Source organism: Letharia lupina (genome assembly GCF_014066315.1).
Source record: "Letharia lupina isolate WasteWater1 chromosome Unknown contig_12, whole genome shotgun sequence".
NCBI classification, from domain to species: Eukaryota; Fungi; Ascomycota; class Lecanoromycetes; order Lecanorales; family Parmeliaceae; genus Letharia; species Letharia lupina.
This window is the reverse complement of record NW_023502981.1, coordinates 731,224-750,238: the sequence shown is the minus strand read 5'-3', so window position 1 is coordinate 750,238 and position 19,015 is coordinate 731,224. Positions and strand designations below refer to the sequence as shown.

Genomic DNA, 19,015 nt, shown 5'->3' with positions numbered 1-19,015 from the left:
TACTGCAGCCTTGGGCAGGGCAGAATTCCTTTACCTGAGGCTGAGGCCGCCTCACCTTCGTGCGCCCGATGGATGCCGATGTTTCGTCTCCCCATCCTTGGGATACCTACCTTGATACTTTCCTATCATCAAAACAAAGTGGTTATTCAATCACAAATGCTTTTTTGCAAAGCTGAATCTGAGACATCAGAGACAAGCGCCATTGGCTACCCTACTAGCTGCTTGATTGTTTCGACCAACAGAGATTGCTATTTCTATCCCAGCCCCAACACTGAGTAGACATATATGGCAAAGGCGCATACAGAGTGCCATACTTTTCCGTGTCCGCTGATCACTACTCTTCCGATAACTAGGATGGTCAAGTGGTCAAGGATAAAGTGAATGCTTTGTGCGTACTTGTACTCTAAGATAAAATCTTCCACGGAGGAAGATGTAAGATGCATTGCATGTACAGCTGGCCCTGTATCAAGCGACATGACAAAGACTTATCCTTCTCAAATTGCAAGTGGACTGTTATGTTGTTAAGGATGCATCAATTGAATTTTCTGTTGCCTATTGGGAACTAATAAACAAAAGAAACGACCCTCCTTGCCCTCATCTTCACACCAGTCGAAACCCTCGGCAACCGAAATCCGTCCGTCCACGTACTTCGAAGAACTTCGAAGAAGGAGTCGGACTTCGGGAACGACAAGCCACGTTTAATAAGACAACTGAATGAAGACTTGCATGGGAACAAAACGTTTGACGGACACAAGGAAACTTGCCCCTCTTTTGGATCTCTTCCCCATCAACCTCCGCCGTGCCATTACGTGTTATCCACAGCATGTGTGTCGTTCGCGATAGTGGTATCATCAAACAAAAGCAGTCCAAGCCACAACAACTGAAAGGGGGTATCTAAGCACTGCCGCTCAGGACTGGGTTGCTCATGCCAAGCGTGGTGTGGCCGGAACGAACGTTGCCGTCAGTTAAACCGCCGTTGGCAGCTCCGGATGTGTTCTTCAAGGAGTAGTCATTGGCCGAGGTGGTGTTGCCAAATGACTGGTCAACTTGGCTGCTGAAGCCAGAAGAGCCGTTGGCCTGGTTGTAGCCTTGTCCCGTTGAGCCGTAACCCTGACCACTCTGGCCGTAACTCTGACCACCCTGGCTGTAACCCTGACCACTCTGGCCGTAGCCCTGCTCACTTCTTGGCTGAGCTTGACCGAAGGTAGATTGGCCCGCCTCAAGATTCTGGGCACCTTTCACACCACCCGAGGCGGCATTGTGTGGCTTTCGGCCAACCTTGGCAATGGTAGGAAGGTTTCTAGTCTCAGCTGCTGAACCAATGCCAAAGATAGGTGACTCCCATTTGTCGCCCTTGGCAGCAAGTTGCTTGTACTCGGTGGCCTTGGATGAGATGCCGCCTGGTAGCTTGATCTCAGGGAAGATGGAGTCCATCTGGGTCATGGCAACGTTAGCCTTCTTATCGGCAGCGGCGTCTTGAGCCTTCTGTTGTTTCTTGGTGAAATTGTTCTGGGCGGCGGTAACATAGCGGCTGTAAATGTTTGGCGCGTTCTCCGGGTCGTTCTGCGCAGCGCGGCCGGCCTTGTCGGCCTCTTGGTAAATGGCATACGCTTTGGCATCGGCGTTGTGCACTTGATCCTTGATCAACTTCTCAAGAACCTTGCCAACAGCGGGTCGAAGAACGGCGAACATCAACGGTCTGAAGAGGTTGAAGAGGGTCTTGTGCTTGGATTGCTTCAACTTGATGGTAAGGCTCTTGATGTCGACGGTGACGGTGTTAATCTTGAAGAAGTGCTGACGGTCAGACTTGTCCGCAGTCTCCATAGCTATCTTGAAGCTGAAACCTGAGCCACCCATAAAAATGTCCATAACACCAGTGTCCTTGAGAGAGGGGAAACCTTGTTTCTTGTGGACGTAATAGCTGACGTCTTTCAAGTCCATCTGAACGCCAGATACCGAGACCATGACCTTACTCTTGTTCTTGCTGGTGACGGTCTTGCGTCCCCAGCGGAAGTAATTGTCGCTACTGAATTCGAACGAGTTGGGTGCAAGGTTGTCGCTCTCGATGACCAAGTTCTCAATGATGGCGTCGATCATAGGGTCGGTGTACTCGATCCTAGGGACAGGCACGTAACGCACGCTCTCAAAGATACTAGGAACGATTACAGTGCTAAGATCCTTAAGAAGGTGCGGCTTGAAAGTGGGCTTGCCATTTTGGTCATTGCCGAGGTCGTTGAACAACTTTTGCATAGACTCGGCGAAGCGACGGTTCTGTGCATCTTCGTCGAACTGTTGGCCGAAGAACTTGAACTCATCGAGAACGCGGTTGGTGTGGTCGCGGTAGCGCTCTTTGAGGAGGAAGTTGCCCTTGTCGGACAGGTCATTCCATTCTTCGGTCGCACGGTCTTGCATGATGAAGCCAGACTCCTTCAGGCATTTGCGCACGTAGCGGTCTATTGACTTGAACCATCCTTTGAGCTCGGGATCCTTGTCAGCATCACGGTAGACGGCATTGATCGAGTCAACGAGATCGTCGGCCGATGTAGAGTTGGCGAAGCGCTCGAGTAAAGTCTTGATGGAGGTCAGCATTCCGCTGTTCTCGGACATGAAACCTAGAACGGACCTTTAAATCAGTCTCAGCGGACGTCAAAGCGGTATCGCTATGTGCACCTTTGACGGTTCCTGCACCCTGTTGAGAAAGGTTCTTGCTGTGTCCTCCGTACTCCTCGGCAAGAGAGAGAAGTGTCTCAACCGACTGCTGGTCTAGAGATGTGTTAGTCTAAAGCATCTTCTTTGTTCCGATCGTGGCTTACAGTCTGAATGACTCTGTATTTCAACTATCATCTTCTTCAAGCGAAAGATGGTTTGATCCCGACGCTCCTTTGGCACCTTTTCCCTCATGTAGTTCTTGGTCCTATCACGGCCATCGCGCGCCTTGTCCTTGGCCTTGTCCTTGGTCTCGTCTGGAACGTTCGCCGAAGCTTGATCACGAAGGTTGCTCGCCGCATTATTGGCACCGGCGCGAGGATCCATGTCCGACTCAGTTCCCTGATCCCGGGACTCGGCTTCGAGCGCCGCAGCATCTGCAGGGTCACGAGATCCCGATGGGTGGGCAGATTGGGTGGCATCTCCAGCTGCATTTTGCACATCATTACGAGAAAATGGCTTCTGCTTGTTGTATTGGTCCTTGGCTTGAGACTTGAGGTTGGAAGCGCTCAAGTTAGGGACATCGTGCCACGTATTATCATCGGCTGGATCGTCAATCTGGTTTAAGGCATCTTCGGATGGGTTGATCTTGGTGGCGGTTTTCTGGGCGGCGTCACCAGCGATGTCGCGGAGCAGGACGGAAGCGTCACTCACTGGGAAAAGATATCAGCATTGCATCGGAAGGGGAGGAGGAGGGAAAGATAGTGCTTACAGAGCTTCCGGAATTGACCGTTGGAGAGTACAAGCGTGCCGAGCGTCCTCAGACCTTCAAGAGCCTGGTTGCCGTGCTGCTGAGCGGTGTTTCTATCGATTGGTGCTCCTGGCAGCTTGGTTTGGCCACCAGAGACCTGGCCAGTTTGGTAGATGAAATCTTGCAACAGGTTGCCCTCATTCTTGGTCAGAAGCAAGACCTTGGCTTGCTCGATGACATTGCGAAGGTCAGCCACAAGATGACGGCCTTCTTCCGAGAGCTTGGGCGAGGGACTGGACAGGGCTTTGGATGCGACGGCGGAGTTCAGGGCAACATCAATTTGTTTGTTCTGAAAGACAAGAGATTAGCATGCAAGGACGTGGGACGGACAGATGGATAGTGATGACTTACCGATGGGACTTTGCCATTTGCGAAGGCTATTCGGATGGAAGATGTTAGCCGGTAATTCCTCCGCAGATCACGTTACCCAGCGAAAATGCAGCGCGATCACGGGCGCACGTACCTGAGTAGATGCCATATAGCTGAAGCTTTTGATTCACATCGGCCTCTTTTTGCTTGACCTGCAAAGCATCAGTAGGATATCCTGAATGGAACAGAGGCCGAGGCGGTCACATTTGTTGGGCGGTTGACGGTCGTCATGGTAGTGGAAGGAGCTTTGTTGCTGTACTGTGCTTTGCTGTGCGAAGATAACGACACTGGGGGGGGGTATCAAATGCAATTAGAAGGTTGTACAATTAAAAAGCTCTACTTGACTATGTTGTTGCCAATAGTAGAAGAGGAATGTGATAATTGATTTTGGAGGAGTTGTGTGATGAAAAAGAGAGATGCAGTGTTGAGGATGGAGAAGTTGGGTTTTGGGCGTCGGGTCAGGGCGTGATGGGAATTATTTTGGGTCTTGGCACTGAGAAAACAAGGCAGGGGAGATGGAAGGGGGGGGGAAAGAAGGATCGACCGAATAGCAAGATGAGGAGAGAGTGTCAGGACTAGGAGAGAAAGCAAAAGCGGCAAGAAGACTATCAGTCGGTTGGCAAGTTCTCATTGGTCAGAATGATGAACGCAATCTCCTCTGAGTCCTCCCCTTTTATTGCCCTCAGCCCCTTAATTGCTGCTTTTCTTTTCACCCTCACGGCTCCAAGTTTCACCTCATTTCAGGCTTAGGCGAAACAGAATCTCCACGTCATCATCATCATTACTTTACACATTACATAGTACTTTTTGAAATCATTAAAGTATTAATTCTCCATTCGGCAAAAATAACAAAACGCGTCCACTTCAAATTAAATATTAAATGACGTGACGCCGTCTATTGACTGCTCCTAAGATCTCGTACTCCTTTTCTAAATTGGCCTCCATACTCATATTGATTGGCCTGCTGCTTGATCCGGTCTGACCCCTCAATGCATGTCCCAACTCCCAGGCTCCCCACCAGCCGTTGCTGTAATTTAGCCGAATGCTGCAGCTGATGCAGAGGCGATAACTGCTACTCGTATGATCAACCGATCTGGAGCAGGCCATTTCGTCATTATGGCCCGCTCATAACGCCCTTGTTCAGACTTCGGAACGATGATGCGCTTGGCTTCACGAGCCACGCTTCATGCAGAACGCCACACTTATCGTGGCTGATCTCCATCAAAATACGAGACAGTAAAGCGCGCCAGTTATTAGCAATGACAACTGCTTTAGTGACGTGCTTGGGAACTCCTAGTCGAGATTCAAATATCACCGAGAAATGAAAGTCACGTGATCAAATATTGGCCCTGACTCCTCAGGGGACATTGGCTTGTATTATTTTTGAAGCGCGCAGCAAGTGTGATAGAGTGGAGGAGCTACGCGTTCATTGCGCCTGACATAGCCAGGCATCGTTGCTTTTGTCGAAGCAGCACCAGTAAGCAGACATCTGTGCAATCAGCGGGTTCAACGGAACAGAATGTGCTGAATGCGATGCCTTTCTATAATACAAAGGCATTCTTCGCAGTCGTACATACCAAGTCCTGCCATACCTGCTCGTAGTTAATTGAAAAAAACCAAAGCTTAAGCGGCGTTACATACTTTGGAATCCTACCAACACCTCAGCGTCAAGCGGTCTCCATAAGGCCTCAGTCTACGGAGAAATACGGTAAATGTACGTGACTGCTCGTCTCTGCCAATGTACCGGAATCCGATCATTCCATTCCTTCTTGTTCATCAGATCTTCAAAGTAAAACTTCGGAGACCATACCCAACTATCTGCAATCTTTCGATGGCCGGTAGCCCAAGTTTCGTATGTTCTGTATACCTGCTGCATCGTCTTTTCTCTATTTCAACTGTCATGTTCTGCTTGACCCTTGGACTTCCCCTATCTGACGCAAATCTACGTCCAGAAGTCAAGAAAATGTGCAGATTCCTCGTGTACAAAGGCAAAGATGAGATCCTCCTCTCAAAGCTCATCCTCGAACCACAGCATTCAATCCTGACTCAGTCCTACGACTCACGCCTACGCATGGTAAGCAGCCATGCAAACGTCACTCCGCAGTGAAGTGAACCCCAATTGACGACACTTTCTACGGTCTAGGACCACCGCCGCCCTCACAACGGCGACGGCTTCGGCATTGGCTACTACACACCACCAACCCTCGGACCCGACCCTTGCCTTTTTACCAGCACAACGCCCGCTTGGAACTGCATCAATCTCTCTCGCCTCGCCTCCAAAACCACATCCTCTTTGATCTTCGCCCATGTACGCGCGACGACCGAGGGCAGCCTTTCGGATTCGAACTGCCACCCTTTCTCCCACGGCAGTCTCATGTTCATGCACAACGGCAACATTGCCTGCTGGAGACATGTCAAACGAGAAATCGCGTTGAGCGTAGGGCAGAAATGGTTCGTGGGAGTTCAAGGAAATACTGACAGCGAATGGGCTTTTGCCCTCTTTCTGGACTGTCTGGAGAAAGCCGGCTTTGACCCGGACAGCGAGGAGTACACGGCCAACGGTTTCGGGCACACGGTGCTCAGGAAGGCGATGCTTCGGACGATCAAGCTCATCAACCGCTTCGTGGACGCCACACCGTCGGAGCTGAGGGACGAAATGATGGATAAGCGGAGTCTTCTGAACTTTGCCGTGTCTGATGGTCATAGCGTCGTGTGCACGAGGTACGTGAGCAGTACCACCGACGAAGCTGCCTCTCTGTACTTTTCCTCCGGTACGAGCTGGAAGCAGGGCGAAGGACCGGGGCAGTACAAGATGGAGAGGAGAGACAAAGGGGCCGATATCGTGCTCGTGGCTAGCGAGCCCTTGACTTTCGAGAGAGGTAGGACTTCCATGCCCCACATCGACGCACTGTATTTGGCTGCCTTGTTCGGAGTACTGACAAGATCCTGGCAGACAATTGGGTCACAGTCCCCACAAACAGCACCATTACAATACACAAACAAACAGTCATGATCCACCCTATCATCGACGAGTACTACAATCACAGCCCTTCGTATACGAGATCAAGTGGCTTTGCGGTGAGCAAAGGCCTCGTTAGCAACGCGCCGGGGGCTACGCAGGCAATCACGCCTGGGAATTTGGGGAACGCTGTAGCAACGTAGGGTTGGAACGACGTTGACATGAATCCGTAATGACAATCATCTCCAAAAATTCGATGCCACAATGCACTGCTCTATGCTCTATGCAACGCTAAGACTCCAACTCTAAATGGTATCATGCCGCGTTCATAGCCTCGCCGCCAGGGCACAAGCCTCTATGTGCATTGAGAATCCTTCGTACTCAAAAGCGATCCAAATCAAACTGTACACTGACCTCCCATCTCGTCCCTCCACCTCCGTATCCACCACCCAATCTCCCCTTCACTAATCCTGTCACTCTGTCCCTCAGTCTGCTCAGCCCCTCCTCGCTACCCCTGACCCTCAGCGTCAGACACGCCATACACAGCCCATAATGTACCTGCCAGAACTTCGCACCCTCGATCGCCGTCACCGACGGGTCGGACTCTATATCGCGCATTATATCGGCGACAGTGTTACCGCTGTCATAGGACATGAGGAGCATGAAGCCGAGGGTGCGCACGAGACGGAAGCCGAGGATGCACATGGATAGCGCGATGGTCGTAGAGAGGGCACGGTCGAGCCAGAGGTAGACCTTTATGCTCAGGAGAGGGAGGAGAAGCAGAAGAAGCGAGCAGGAGATGGTGAGGAAATGTGAGGGGTTAGCTAGGATCGACGGTAGAGATTCGATATAGGCGAAGCGCATAGCTTTCCCTATACGGGCGTGATTCTTGAGGCCCAAAGCGGATACGAGGGTAGCAACAATGGCAAGCACTGAAGCAGAATCGACTTCGCCGGCTGATACTCGCTCATGGCCATGGCTGTGGTGAGCCTCATGCGATCCCAGACCCTCGAGCACATGCTGTAGATTGTGAGAGATGAGATCTAGGCCCATAAAAAGAAGGAGGACCGACATGGCGAAGCCGGCGAGAACTTCTGCGCGCTCGAGTCCGAAGGGATGCCGTATTGAAGAGCGTTTCCACACTTCGAAATTGCCGAGTATGTCCACGACAACGCAGAGCATGGCGCCCAGGGAGTCAAAGAGGATGAGGTGGGAGAGGGCAGTGAGGGCGAGGGAGCCTTCGGCTGACCATAGAGTGTAGGCTGCGACCGCCATGTGGCATATTGACCACCAGAAGCGGGTGTTTTGATCTTTAGACATGGACTTCCGGCATTCTTTGAGAGTAGGAATGGGTAGGGAATTTGGGAGAGCAAGAGGAGCGCGCGGTTCGGGTTCAAGGAAAAATTGGTGTGAGACGCTGCTGTGTTTATACTTGTGGCCTCTTCTTTGGCCGATGTTCTGGAAAAAAGGGGGGATTAGTATCATTGATGTGTAAATGTTCGAAGTGGGCGGTTTACAGATTTTGTGACTGGCGCTTTTGGCATCAACGAAGGCTGAAAGTTGAATACGCCCTTAGAATCCTCCACCATGAGTGTACTGCCGTAGCTTGTATTGCTTTCGACGGACATGGGACTGTTCATGGCATTTGGGTCGGAAGTACTCAGGGGGAGAGTCGTTGTCGCATAGCCATCCCTTGAACTGTACCGTTGGACAGGGAAGTTCTCATCCATGGGTGATAGGGAGCTAGGATCGAAGACCGACTTGGTGGGAGAATTGGCGAATCTGTCCAAGTCTCCATCTTCGTCGAGCGGAGGAGTAGGCGTTCGAGGGGGAAGGAGAATGGTGGGATGCTCTGAAGCCATCGCTGCTTTGTGGAGGTTATTTAGCGCCGTAGTATCATTGTTGAAAGCAATTCATTATTGAGCCGCTTGCAGACACAAAATGGTACGTCGAACGTATTGAGACAACAGGAGACTGCTCTTTGAGTTGGGTGTCTGTTGATCAAAAGCACCTCGGAGATTTCGGCGACATGACTCCCGCTTGGGTCAAGAACGGCCTGACGGCTGACAGCAGGCCTAACGGTTTTCCACAAAACCAGAAGATGCTGTTCTTCAGCCTATCTTGAAGGTTAAGCAGTTGTTAATCAACATGATACTGAGGAAAGCTTGAGTATCTTGACCCAAGATGCTTGGGTTCATGGACTACGTCCAGAATGCCTTCTACGAAGCATCCCGCTGGGACAGGGATAATTCATATGGCACGTTGACCGCAACATCTAGAAGTAGGTATACATATCAGACAATATTTTCAATTGTGCCTCCAGCTAACTGTGATAGATATCCTCGACTTCTCGACGCCCGAAGGCCTCCGCTTTCACGTCTCCTCACTCTCCTCTCCCAATTTTGCTACATCATATACTCTGGGCAGCATCGGCCTTGTAGATGGTTCGCTCTCATACCTCTACTCATCTTTGCCTCTACCGAGACTCGCCGCCAAGAGCAGTGCCATTGATCTCCATCATCTCGTTCCGGGCTATCGCCAATTGCAGGATCTGCGCCAGCCTGATGAGCCTTGGTGGTGGGAGATATGGCACCAAGGGAAACGAATAGATCGACGAGGTTAGTCAGTCCTCATGGAAAGCTTTCCGTACACTTTCGCTCATCGTCTTATTGAACAGAGGCTTTACTCTACGGCCGTTTATTCTTGCCTCGTTCTACCCTCGAAGCCCTCTACCTTCGGCGCTTGAGCCCCAAGACACAGCTCAAAGTATCCTGCGTCAGCGACTCTCGTCTGCCCAATGGCGGCACGATTCTTGCTCATCTCCAGCATGACGCAGCAAAGCATAATACAGAATACATCTACAGCACCGATAGCGCGCTGTTCGGTGTTCGTGGGCTTTACAATTTCGGACCTGATCCTGCTCCTACGCGCCCTCTGTTTGAAGCTTCGCCTGACTCCACTATTTCTACGGCAAATGAGGCAGCGGCATTTACCACAGCCCAAACTCCCAGCCAACCGCATGGCCGTTTCTCAGCAGGCGGTGAGATCTACTACGGCTTGCTCAACAAGTCAGGTGGTATATCAACTGGCTTGCGTTTTGCTACCCTACCATCTCACACTGGCTTCCCGTATACGATGACCCTGACGCTGAATCCACTCATGGGTAACCTGAGTAGCACTTACTCTGTGCTTGCCTCTCCATTACTTGCGCTGAGTTCTCGATTTGACTTCAACGTATACTCGTATGAAAGTGAACTGCAGGTTGGCACAGAACTATGGCGGCGGAAAGAGAAGCCATTAATAGAAGATCTCAACTGGGCGCGGCTGAAAATGGGCCAGAAGGTTCTTAATGATCCATCCAAGGATTTAGACAATCCGAATGGCATGGCAGGATGTTTCAAGGCGCGTGTTGATCAACGGGGCGGCTTAGGACTGCTCTGGGAGGGAAGAGTGAAAGAGCTACTCTACAGTTGCGGTGCCACGATCGATCTTAGGGGTGGAGAGAACATGTTCAGAGGCTTTGGCGTTGAGGTCCAGTATTCGTCATGAATCTGAGGCCATTCCTCATTCGCATCTCACCTTTTGACCGCTTTATGAAAAGAATGGAAGCAGTGACCGTCTGTTGGCTAGGCTTACCAACCTCAAGCGATGTCTTCACCATATATTGGAACACGGGAGAGCGAATGCCACCAATTACCGCTCTCCACTGAGGAAGACATCACTCGCTTGGAATATGCTGCTCTATCTGGCTGATTGATCTCGATTCCAGCACGAGCCGGAGTCGGACTTTTCTGAGGATTTCTGCACCTGTGGTCAATCATTTCAATAAACACGCCAGGTGCCAGAACAAGTGGCAACCGAAGCATTATAAACCCTAAAAATGTCGACCACTGCAAGATCAACGAGAAGACTTTTCCGTCATCTTACGCCCTTTCAGAAGCTATCTCAATGATAAACGACTAGTCTTTTCATGTTGAATAACATGGATTCAGCCCCTCAGACCACCTCCATTTTGACAACTTGTATACCAAACTCCACGCCGGCGTCTTTCTCGAAGCAAACCTTGAAATCTTCTCTCGATATCACTATGTCCAGTTCTTGTTTGGAAATCTAACTTTCAGGAACGGTTGGACAGATATGTAATAGTGCCAATCTCGAACCAGGGAAAATAGAGAAACCCAGAGATCGATATACATTGCACCCTCATCCGAAGATCATCGATCATTTGTCCCCTTAAAACGTGATCTCTGCGCTGTTGGCTCTCGTGCTCTTCGCTGTGAACGATGTTAAAAGCTCTCTGTAACCAATTTACTGGTTGACAAAAGACGATTTGTGATCTAGTCCCTTCTGACCATGCTATAGCTGATAATGCGAGCTTGAGTATTTCCAGCAAGCTCAAATACATGTTTATCGTTGCCTCAGGTTCTGAGGATAATGACAAGATCAAGCTTGCATATGCAGGTCATGAATGAGGTAGCACTTGTGGAGGAAGCTATCGAAATTGCTTCGCAAGCAATCATGACGGAGGCACAGGGACTTGATCTGATGATACCGGCAGAAAGCGAGAACGGCTGTCAGACGATGACCCTTCTTCATACTCTTTTCACTCTCGTAAGCTACGCTTGTCCTGGAAACGGCACAACCTTATGGTCAGCCTCCTGTATATCTTGCCTCTCTCTTTCCTGTTTCTCAAAAGTCGGCAGCATATTGTATTCAGTCGGGCGCAGCACTTTGGCAAGATTGACGCGAAACGTCTCGATGGTCTCATAAGGAAAGGAGACCACAGAACAAAAGATTGATGTGCTGTAGACTCACGAAAAAGGAGCGAGATCAGGTTTCCACATTCTACTCCTCAAAGTATCAAGATGTGGCGAACTTCAAACTTCAAGCTCTACAACATTTTCTGTATGCAAACAACTCAATTGTATAGAAACATTTCCGCTATCTTCTCCCCCTATTCCAGGACTACTGCTGTCATCTCCTCTACTTAAAAACAAATATATATCTTGAAACAGTCACGCTGGTGAAACGCAAAAGCGTAAAAGCACAAGTCTCCCCGCATTCACATCCGTGAAGCTCCAAGCATTGACCGCCTTCTTCCTTAGTGTTATCCGTGCTTCGCAGCACGTCACGTGGAGACATATTCACATGCCGAACCTCATCAACCCAACGTCACTCCCAAAACCCTCACCACACCTCAACCATAGCCGTCTTTAGCATCTTCTGAACCGCTCACCATACCTCATCCATCGCCATCTTTCAAAAGCGCCCTCGACGATGGCAATGATTCTGCAATGCGTCAGGAGTGATGGCAGACCATCACCATACTTCTTCAGAGGACCTCCCGGAAAGCTCAACACCTCTGCTTGTTTGACGTTGGACTACAATTATCCCTGCAGCTACCACTGCATCGGTTTGTGCATGCCATGGAAAGCCGGCCATGCCACGGCAGTGGCGCCGATGATTCTGGTGGATAAAGCGAGGCTGTTGGCGGAGGACGTACGTACTCACTCTTACTGCTTTGCTGGAAGGTCCACGTTGGTTCTAACGCTCTTTTCAGCAAGCGGAGTTCGGGGTGCAGCCGTATGCGGACTTGAAGCCAGACGAGAGAGCCCAGTGGTGGCGCCATTACGCCCGTGAGTAGAAGCCTCGTGCCTATTTTGATGATGGGTGCCAATTTCCTGAGCTGATACTCGCCCTCATCCCAGGATTAGCGGCCGTGGGCATGGACCACGACCCCGACGATCCGCAAAATGGGGAAACTCGAGTTAAACTTCGAAAGCTGCGTGGGTTGGCGATCGGAAGGCATGATTGGTGGGCGAGCAAGCGACCGTTGGCACCAGCACCTCCGCCGCCGCCAAATGCAGGCATGCCATCAGCTTGAAAGGCGTACGTGAAGGGATCTATCCAAGGCAACCCATCTACCTAACGGCTCCATCACAGCTGTGCGGCAACAACTGCAACGAAGCCTTTCACGGAAGCCGGTGCCTTTGCAACGCACCTGCAGTCCCTTCATCACCGCGCGCACCACCGTCATCCTGGAAAATCTGCGGATACTCCCATCAATGTCCGGTATCTGCTTTGATTGCTGAAGAAATTGCATGAGTCATTTAAAGCGGGAGCGCCGCAAGGGTTCCCAATGTCTGCAGAGATTTGCAAGACTTGGTAGCATGGAAGGAGGACAGAAAGGAGGAGATCGGGGCGCCATTGCCACTACTCGATCAACCGTGGCGGAGCACTGGCATCCAATCGGGCTGGTTCAACATGGCAAGGGGGACCGAGATGTATTTTTTACTGCATTTCAAAATTCAACTCAATTATACTGGTGATACTGTAGGCAGCGTACCCAAAGTCTTTGAAAAAGCCTACACGATAGGGTGAGAGCCTGGCCTTGAAAATAAATATGCGCTGAGTCCTTGAATCCACTTATAGTGTTAAACACATGTCTTAGTAGAGGCGTTCACTTCGCTTCACACATAATAGTCGACTTCACACATCGGTCGACTTCACATTAGTCGACTTCACACATCGGTTGACTTCACCTTAGTTGATATATATATCGGTTGACTTCACATATCGGTTGACTTCACATATCGGTCGACTTCACATATCGGTCGACTTCACATATCGGTCGACTTCACATATCAGTCGACTTCACAGTCACCGAGGCCTATTTAATCTCATTTCTCGGCGCCGAGCATTCTTCATCGACAACAACAACCACACCTACCTTTTCACCATGTCTGACCAAGACCCAGACCGTTCACCTCGCCGCGTTCTCCCTCCTCAACCTTATCAGCTCCTCGATAGGAATGACGGATTCACGCCATACTATGTGCCACCCGCAGAAGCGAACCGTTTCCCCGGTCATGTCACCCCTTACCTGTCCAACAACCTGAAGCATCCGGCCGAGGAGTTTGCGGGGCCGCGTAACCTATTCCCGGGCAGTGACCCCATCACGGATGCCAGACAGGGGGTATGTTACCCCTCGTCTTTGCCGTTTATATTGTTCACAAGCTGATAAGTGTACGTGTAGGATGGCGAGAGGCCCGGCCAAATGAGCTACGAGCAGGTTGCAGCCCTGAAAGACGTCAAGGATATGACCGTTGTCGAGAGGCATGCACGTGATGTTTGTGGTCCCATCCTTTGATTTTCTCACAATGACTGACTTGCGCATCTTCAAACACAGGCGAAGGAGTTCAGTACTTCCCCGCCCGATGCCCTCTCGCAGGCTCAGAAACAACGCTGGGCTCAACTGTACACAGGTAAGCTCCCCGGGCTCTTCGTTTTTACTGGATTTCATGTTTGTCCTTTTCAGGAATTAGCTGACGGAGAAACCATGAAATAGAGCTTTTTAGAATGAATAAGGAGTCTGAGGATAGGGAGAAAAAGCCGAAGGACAAAAACGAAATTCCAGATCAAGATCCGTACAAGATACGTCCCCGTGCTGAACTGCGCAAGCTCAAGGAGCTGGCAGACTTGGCTGGAGGAAAGCAGGAATGAGCGGACTTGACGAGCTGCATGCAAGAAATTTGAGGAAAGACACAGGCAGAAAGAGGAGCAATGGCATGTGAAAAGAGGACATGCAATACTTAGCTTGCAGATAGAATTGGAATGAAAGAATTGCTCCCTGCCTCATGATGCTTCCGACTGTGCTCTCGGCTATCTTAATCCAGAACATTGTAGGAAACACTGATCGGTCAAGATCATACCTCACCCATCATCCAGCTGTTTACGACATTCTTACGATTTCTTACCCAAAGATTTGTCAAGAGTCCTGGATTCCATCCCTGAAACTTCTTCTCTGCAGCCCCTGTTTCCCCATGAACATCTCCCTACCAGTCTGGCTCACTCGTTTCCATTCCTCCAAAAGCACCATGATCTCAGATCTACTGTCCTCTACAATTGCATCCATCTTGATATCGTTTCGGTCATAGCCAAATGGATCTTCCAACTGCATGCCAATACCATCGATACCGTAGAGTGTAAACATGACAAGTACGACAATAGGCACTGCCCACCAGCTCATGTCCTCGACAAGGGCGAAGGGCAGCACGCAGCCAAAGAGCGCCAAAACTTGTTTCTGATGGATCCTGAGCTTCGATCAGTAGAGAATCCTTAGGGCGAAGATGAAAGGGTTCAGAGCTCACAGGTGAGCAACTGGAATGCTGGTCAATCGTATCGTCTCCATCCGCCCATACGCATCTGTCAATGTATTCAACTGCACCTGCATCTGGCTGGCCTGGGGCCCGTGGAACATGCCCTTGTCAAAGAATTTCTTGATATATTGTTCCACAAAGAATGTCAATTGCAGGGGCAGTCCTACACCTCGGCCATCCAACCCCGTCAGTCCTTGGGGCAGCAGCTCGCTGTATTCTGGTATATGCGTAGCACTACCAGTGTTCACGCTGATGGCTGTGCCTGGTATGATTTCGGCACCCCATTCCGCTCGTAGGTGATTCTTCGTGGCATAGAGTATTGCAACTAAGATGCGGACAACGCGTTCAGTGTCGGCTCGGTCCGCGAGAGTTTGGTTCGTATTGGAAGTGATGGCGCTACAGGCCAGAAAGGAGCGTGTAAGGTTACGGACGGATGTAATGATCACAGTGAGGTAGTTGCGGCCGTCCCAAAAACGGTTGTAGCACGTCTGGTTACGGAAGACCTTCGTGGCTTAGGCTCAATTTACAGATCTCTCAAAAAAGAGGCAATGGGACTTACCAGCATGAGACCAACGACGATTGACAAGCTTGGGATCTGGAACGCTGTTAGCGTGCCGCTGTATGGAGGCATTCCCTGCTTGTGCTGACATACGATGCTTGCTGGAAGGCCTAATCTTCCGTCTAGATGCTGGTCAAGAAAGACGACCAAAGCAGCGAACAAGCCATGCAGGGCCACTGGCAGTATGATGGCACCATGAATGGCGCCCTTAATAAAGCGAAGGGCAAGTGGCCATCTTCAGTATACATCAGCATTCATGTCCCATATGTGTAGCTGGGTGACTGGACCTTCTCGGCTTCTGTCTGGTTGAACGGGCAAAAGGAATGGTAGGTTGCCGCTGATGATGTCTGCCCTCGTCATTTCCATTAATATGATTGACCATAGTGTCCTGTTGTACTCGGATCCAACTTGCTCAGGCTGTTTCTCATCGCCTTTTGTTGAACGGGGCATTACTGAAAGGAACAGTTCTGGATTTGTCGCTGCACAGCCGGTCGACGTTTTCGGCCGTCATTGGTTTGAAAGATGTTGGACTGAGACACGATAGTATGGTATTGTATGGTATTGTATGATATTGATAGGTTGGTAAGAATGACACTGGCCAGTGGGAGGCAGGAGAAAGATGAAAACGGAGTACTATAGGTATCTAATACCGTAATATATCATTCTTATGTCTCCAAGTGAGAAGGAGTCGGAAAGAAATCACCAGAGAGGACGTTTGTTTCAGGATTCTTGGCACTTGTCTCAGTTGTCTTGGCTGTGCCCCGTGCCCTGTGGCCTGTGGCTGTGGCTGTGGCTGTGGCTGTGGCTGTGGCTGAAAGCCGAGGAAGCCATCCGAACTCTATTTCCATCAATCCCTCCTCCTCTCCTCTCCTCTCCTCTCCTCCCCTCCCCTCCCCTCTCCTCTCCTCCCCCTCTCCTCCCCCTCTCCTCTCCTCTCCCTCCCCTCCTCCTTTCTCCCTCCCCGCCTCTATTTGTGCACTATCATAGCAAACATCACATAGCAATGATGGCGTATGCTTGCAATACAGGACGAGCAGTTACTGCACTAAGCCCGAAGCCCGTTCCAATTGGCAGCAATTGGCCCATCACCACATCTCCTCTACAGAGCTTGGTCGTCATGGCTTGCTTCCACGCGTCCCGAACAACGTGTATTTCCGTAAGGTCGGCCACAATCTCGCAGTCTGTCCATGCTTCTGACAACATTGAATTGGCGTCCGTGACCTTCTAAGGCTCGGACATGCCAATTGTGAGGATTCTCCACTCAGCCATGGTGGTCCGCGTTCCAGCGACGATACCAATCAAGGCAATCGGCGTTCGCAACCGATGCAGACGTCTTAACGTTGGTGCCACATAGAATTTGCTTGACAGCAACCTCGACCCTGGACACTACATTAGCTCTTTGATGTCAAAGTCACGATGAAGAAGAGACGTGAAGCTCACTTCTTGCCGTTGATAGTGACTGGAATCTCTGGGCATTCATCGACAACCCCTGGTACATGTCTTGCACTAAGCTCTTTCCGTATGACTGATTTGACCTTCTCCCTGAGCTCGCCTGAGAACTTTGCCCCTCGAGCCAACCTCAGAAAGAGAACAACAGTCTCGTCAGTATCACCTTCTCGTCTCCTGCCAATGCAGAGACCATCTTCGATCTCCGAAAAATGCTTCAAAATAACATTGTAGATCTCCGAGCTGCCGAATCTTACTCCAGCGGGCTTCAGGACGCCATCACTGCGTCCAAGCATGATTAAACCGCCTGTCCGTGGGTTGAATCGAACAAAATCACCGTGATGCCAGACGTTAGGAAACACCTTGAAATAACTCTTCTCATACACCTTTTCGCCATCAGCACCGAAGAACATGACTGGTTGACAAGGGAAAGCTTTAACGCAGACCAGGTCCCCAGGTTCGCCAGAGTTGGTGACATCCTTGCCTTCGAAGTCCCAGGCTTCCACAGCCATTCCGAGGCCTCGTACTTGGATTTCACCTGCAAAGACAGGCGAGATCTGGGAGGGCGCTCCGAAAAGAGAGATGATATCCGTTCCACCTGTTATGCTTCCAAGATTGATGTCTGGGCCGAAAGCCTTGTAGACAAACTCGAAGGTGGAAGGAGCCAGAGGACTTCCTGTGCTGTATATTGCTTTCAAGGTCTTCAGGTTTACTTTTTGATTCGCCATGATACTCTTTTGTTCGAGCAGCGAGAGATACTTTGCACTCGTACCAAAGTGGGTTATGCCAAGCTCTTCGATCAAACGAGGCATGGCGAGGTCACCGCTACCTTTAGGGCCCAACGGTCGAAATGGAGACCCATCGTAGAGAACGAGGGTAGCACCAGTCGCCAGGCCGGATACAAGCCAATGCCACATCATCCACGTACAAGTGGTGAAATAGAATAGACGATCTCCTGGCCGGATATCACATTGGATATCGTGTTCCTTTTTATGTTGGATCAACGTGCCGATCGCACCGTGAACAATGCATTTAGGCTTTCCCGTGGTTCCTGATGAATACAGTATGTACACTGGGTGGTCTGGCTGAAGCTGGGCGAATTCAAGCTTGGCTTCATCTGATGCTGATTGAACAAACTCAGAATGGCTACAAGCTTTCCCATGAGCGACTGAGATGTCTTGAAGATCAATCTCATGACCAGGAATGGTTTCAAACACCACACAAGCCCTCAGTTGAGTTAGTTCTTGGGCAATGTCTTTCAACTTGTCGTGGACCTCATGGACCTTACCATTATACATCACCGCGTTGTCAGCAAACAGCACTACGGGCTGGATCTGCTGGATTCGATCCAGCACCGCATGGGTACCAGTGTCAGGAGAAATAGCGGTCCAAATAGCACCTATGGAAGTCGTAGCAAGCATCGCTAGCAAGGCATTGCAATGATTGGCAACATATGCAGCTACACAGTCTCCTTCCTTGACCCCTAGGTTTCGCAATGCGACTGAGATTTCTCGCACTCGCTCCCGGAGCTCACGCCACGATACGTACCCTCGCGAATTTTCATTAGCCTCGATCACGGCGAAGGAGTTCTCATTCGGATTGCATTTTGGGTAGAGAAGATTCTCGGCAAAGTTCAGTCTGGCATGTTGGAAAAAGGCAGGGCGGGGGAACATGGGAGCGGTTTCGTCGACAGCCTGACTTTTCCATCAACGAAGCCAACAATGGAAAAGAAACCCTTGGAGGTCGATGGGTACCTTAGAAAAGGGCACCGAGGCCTTGATGCCAGTGAAATCCCACACTTCCTCCCAGAATCGATTTATATTTGAGATGGACCATTGGCGTAGTTCCTCGTAGGTTACAAATTGATGGTTGTATTTTGTTTCTATTCTAGTTTTGAAGTCATAAGTGCGTGTTTGTGTTGGACGGCTATGTGTCCAGAGACACTTGGCTTGACAAGCGTCCATCTCAGTGACAGATTGGCGACCGGGTTTATAGTGCATTCAAGAAAAGCTATTTGACAGCTCTGGCCCACAGATTCTACCCGCAAAAGCTATGAATATGGGTAA

The 19,015-nt window shown here is 50.3% G+C and overlaps 8 protein-coding genes across 8 annotated transcripts; 4 read left to right on the top strand and 4 right to left on the bottom strand.

Annotated features, from left to right (window-relative positions):
- Positions 1-894: 894 nt before the first annotated feature.
- On the bottom strand, positions 895-4,057 carry HO133_001256 (uncharacterized protein; the record flags this gene model as incomplete). The annotated part of the gene is made up of 7 exons (XM_037292186.1): positions 895-2,571; positions 2,624-2,763; positions 2,814-3,359; positions 3,419-3,746; positions 3,809-3,834; positions 3,921-3,978; positions 4,031-4,057. 7 exons carry the CDS (start codon positions 4,055-4,057, stop codon positions 895-897), a joined length of 2,802 nt encoding a protein of 933 aa, XP_037151605.1.
- A 1,732-nt stretch (positions 4,058-5,789) lies between these two features.
- Positions 5,790-6,988, top strand: HO133_001255 (uncharacterized protein; the record flags this gene model as incomplete). The annotated part of the gene is made up of 3 exons (XM_037292185.1): positions 5,790-5,900; positions 5,970-6,705; positions 6,780-6,988. 3 exons carry the CDS (start codon positions 5,790-5,792, stop codon positions 6,986-6,988), a joined length of 1,056 nt encoding a protein of 351 aa, XP_037151604.1.
- Positions 6,989-7,166: 178 nt separating this feature from the next.
- HO133_001254 (uncharacterized protein) lies at positions 7,167-8,647 on the bottom strand (the record flags this gene model as incomplete). The annotated part of the gene is made up of 2 exons (XM_037292184.1): positions 7,167-8,243; positions 8,303-8,647. 2 exons carry the CDS (start codon positions 8,645-8,647, stop codon positions 7,167-7,169), a joined length of 1,422 nt encoding a protein of 473 aa, XP_037151603.1.
- A 322-nt stretch (positions 8,648-8,969) lies between these two features.
- On the top strand, positions 8,970-10,334 carry HO133_001253 (uncharacterized protein; the record flags this gene model as incomplete). The annotated part of the gene is made up of 3 exons (XM_037292183.1): positions 8,970-9,066; positions 9,122-9,403; positions 9,463-10,334. The coding sequence occupies 3 exons, from the start codon at positions 8,970-8,972 to the stop codon at positions 10,332-10,334; spliced, it is 1,251 nt and encodes a 416-aa protein (XP_037151602.1).
- Positions 10,335-12,062: 1,728 nt separating this feature from the next.
- On the top strand, positions 12,063-12,669 carry HO133_001252 (uncharacterized protein; the record flags this gene model as incomplete). Its single annotated transcript, XM_037292182.1, has 2 exons — positions 12,063-12,284; positions 12,430-12,669. The coding sequence occupies 2 exons, from the start codon at positions 12,063-12,065 to the stop codon at positions 12,667-12,669; spliced, it is 462 nt and encodes a 153-aa protein (XP_037151601.1).
- An 855-nt stretch (positions 12,670-13,524) lies between these two features.
- Positions 13,525-14,288, top strand: HO133_001251 (uncharacterized protein; the record flags this gene model as incomplete). Its single annotated transcript, XM_037292181.1, has 4 exons — positions 13,525-13,761; positions 13,822-13,914; positions 13,975-14,050; positions 14,134-14,288. 4 exons carry the CDS (start codon positions 13,525-13,527, stop codon positions 14,286-14,288), a joined length of 561 nt encoding a protein of 186 aa, XP_037151600.1.
- Positions 14,289-14,553: 265 nt separating this feature from the next.
- Positions 14,554-15,885, bottom strand: HO133_001250 (uncharacterized protein; the record flags this gene model as incomplete). Its single annotated transcript, XM_037292180.1, has 5 exons — positions 14,554-14,878; positions 14,936-15,447; positions 15,504-15,539; positions 15,597-15,738; positions 15,791-15,885. 5 exons carry the CDS (start codon positions 15,883-15,885, stop codon positions 14,554-14,556), a joined length of 1,110 nt encoding a protein of 369 aa, XP_037151599.1.
- An 879-nt stretch (positions 15,886-16,764) lies between these two features.
- Positions 16,765-18,949, bottom strand: HO133_001249 (uncharacterized protein; the record flags this gene model as incomplete). The annotated part of the gene is made up of 3 exons (XM_037292179.1): positions 16,765-16,882; positions 16,944-18,643; positions 18,704-18,949. The coding sequence occupies 3 exons, from the start codon at positions 18,947-18,949 to the stop codon at positions 16,765-16,767; spliced, it is 2,064 nt and encodes a 687-aa protein (XP_037151598.1).
- Between the last annotated feature and the right edge of the window lie 66 nt (positions 18,950-19,015).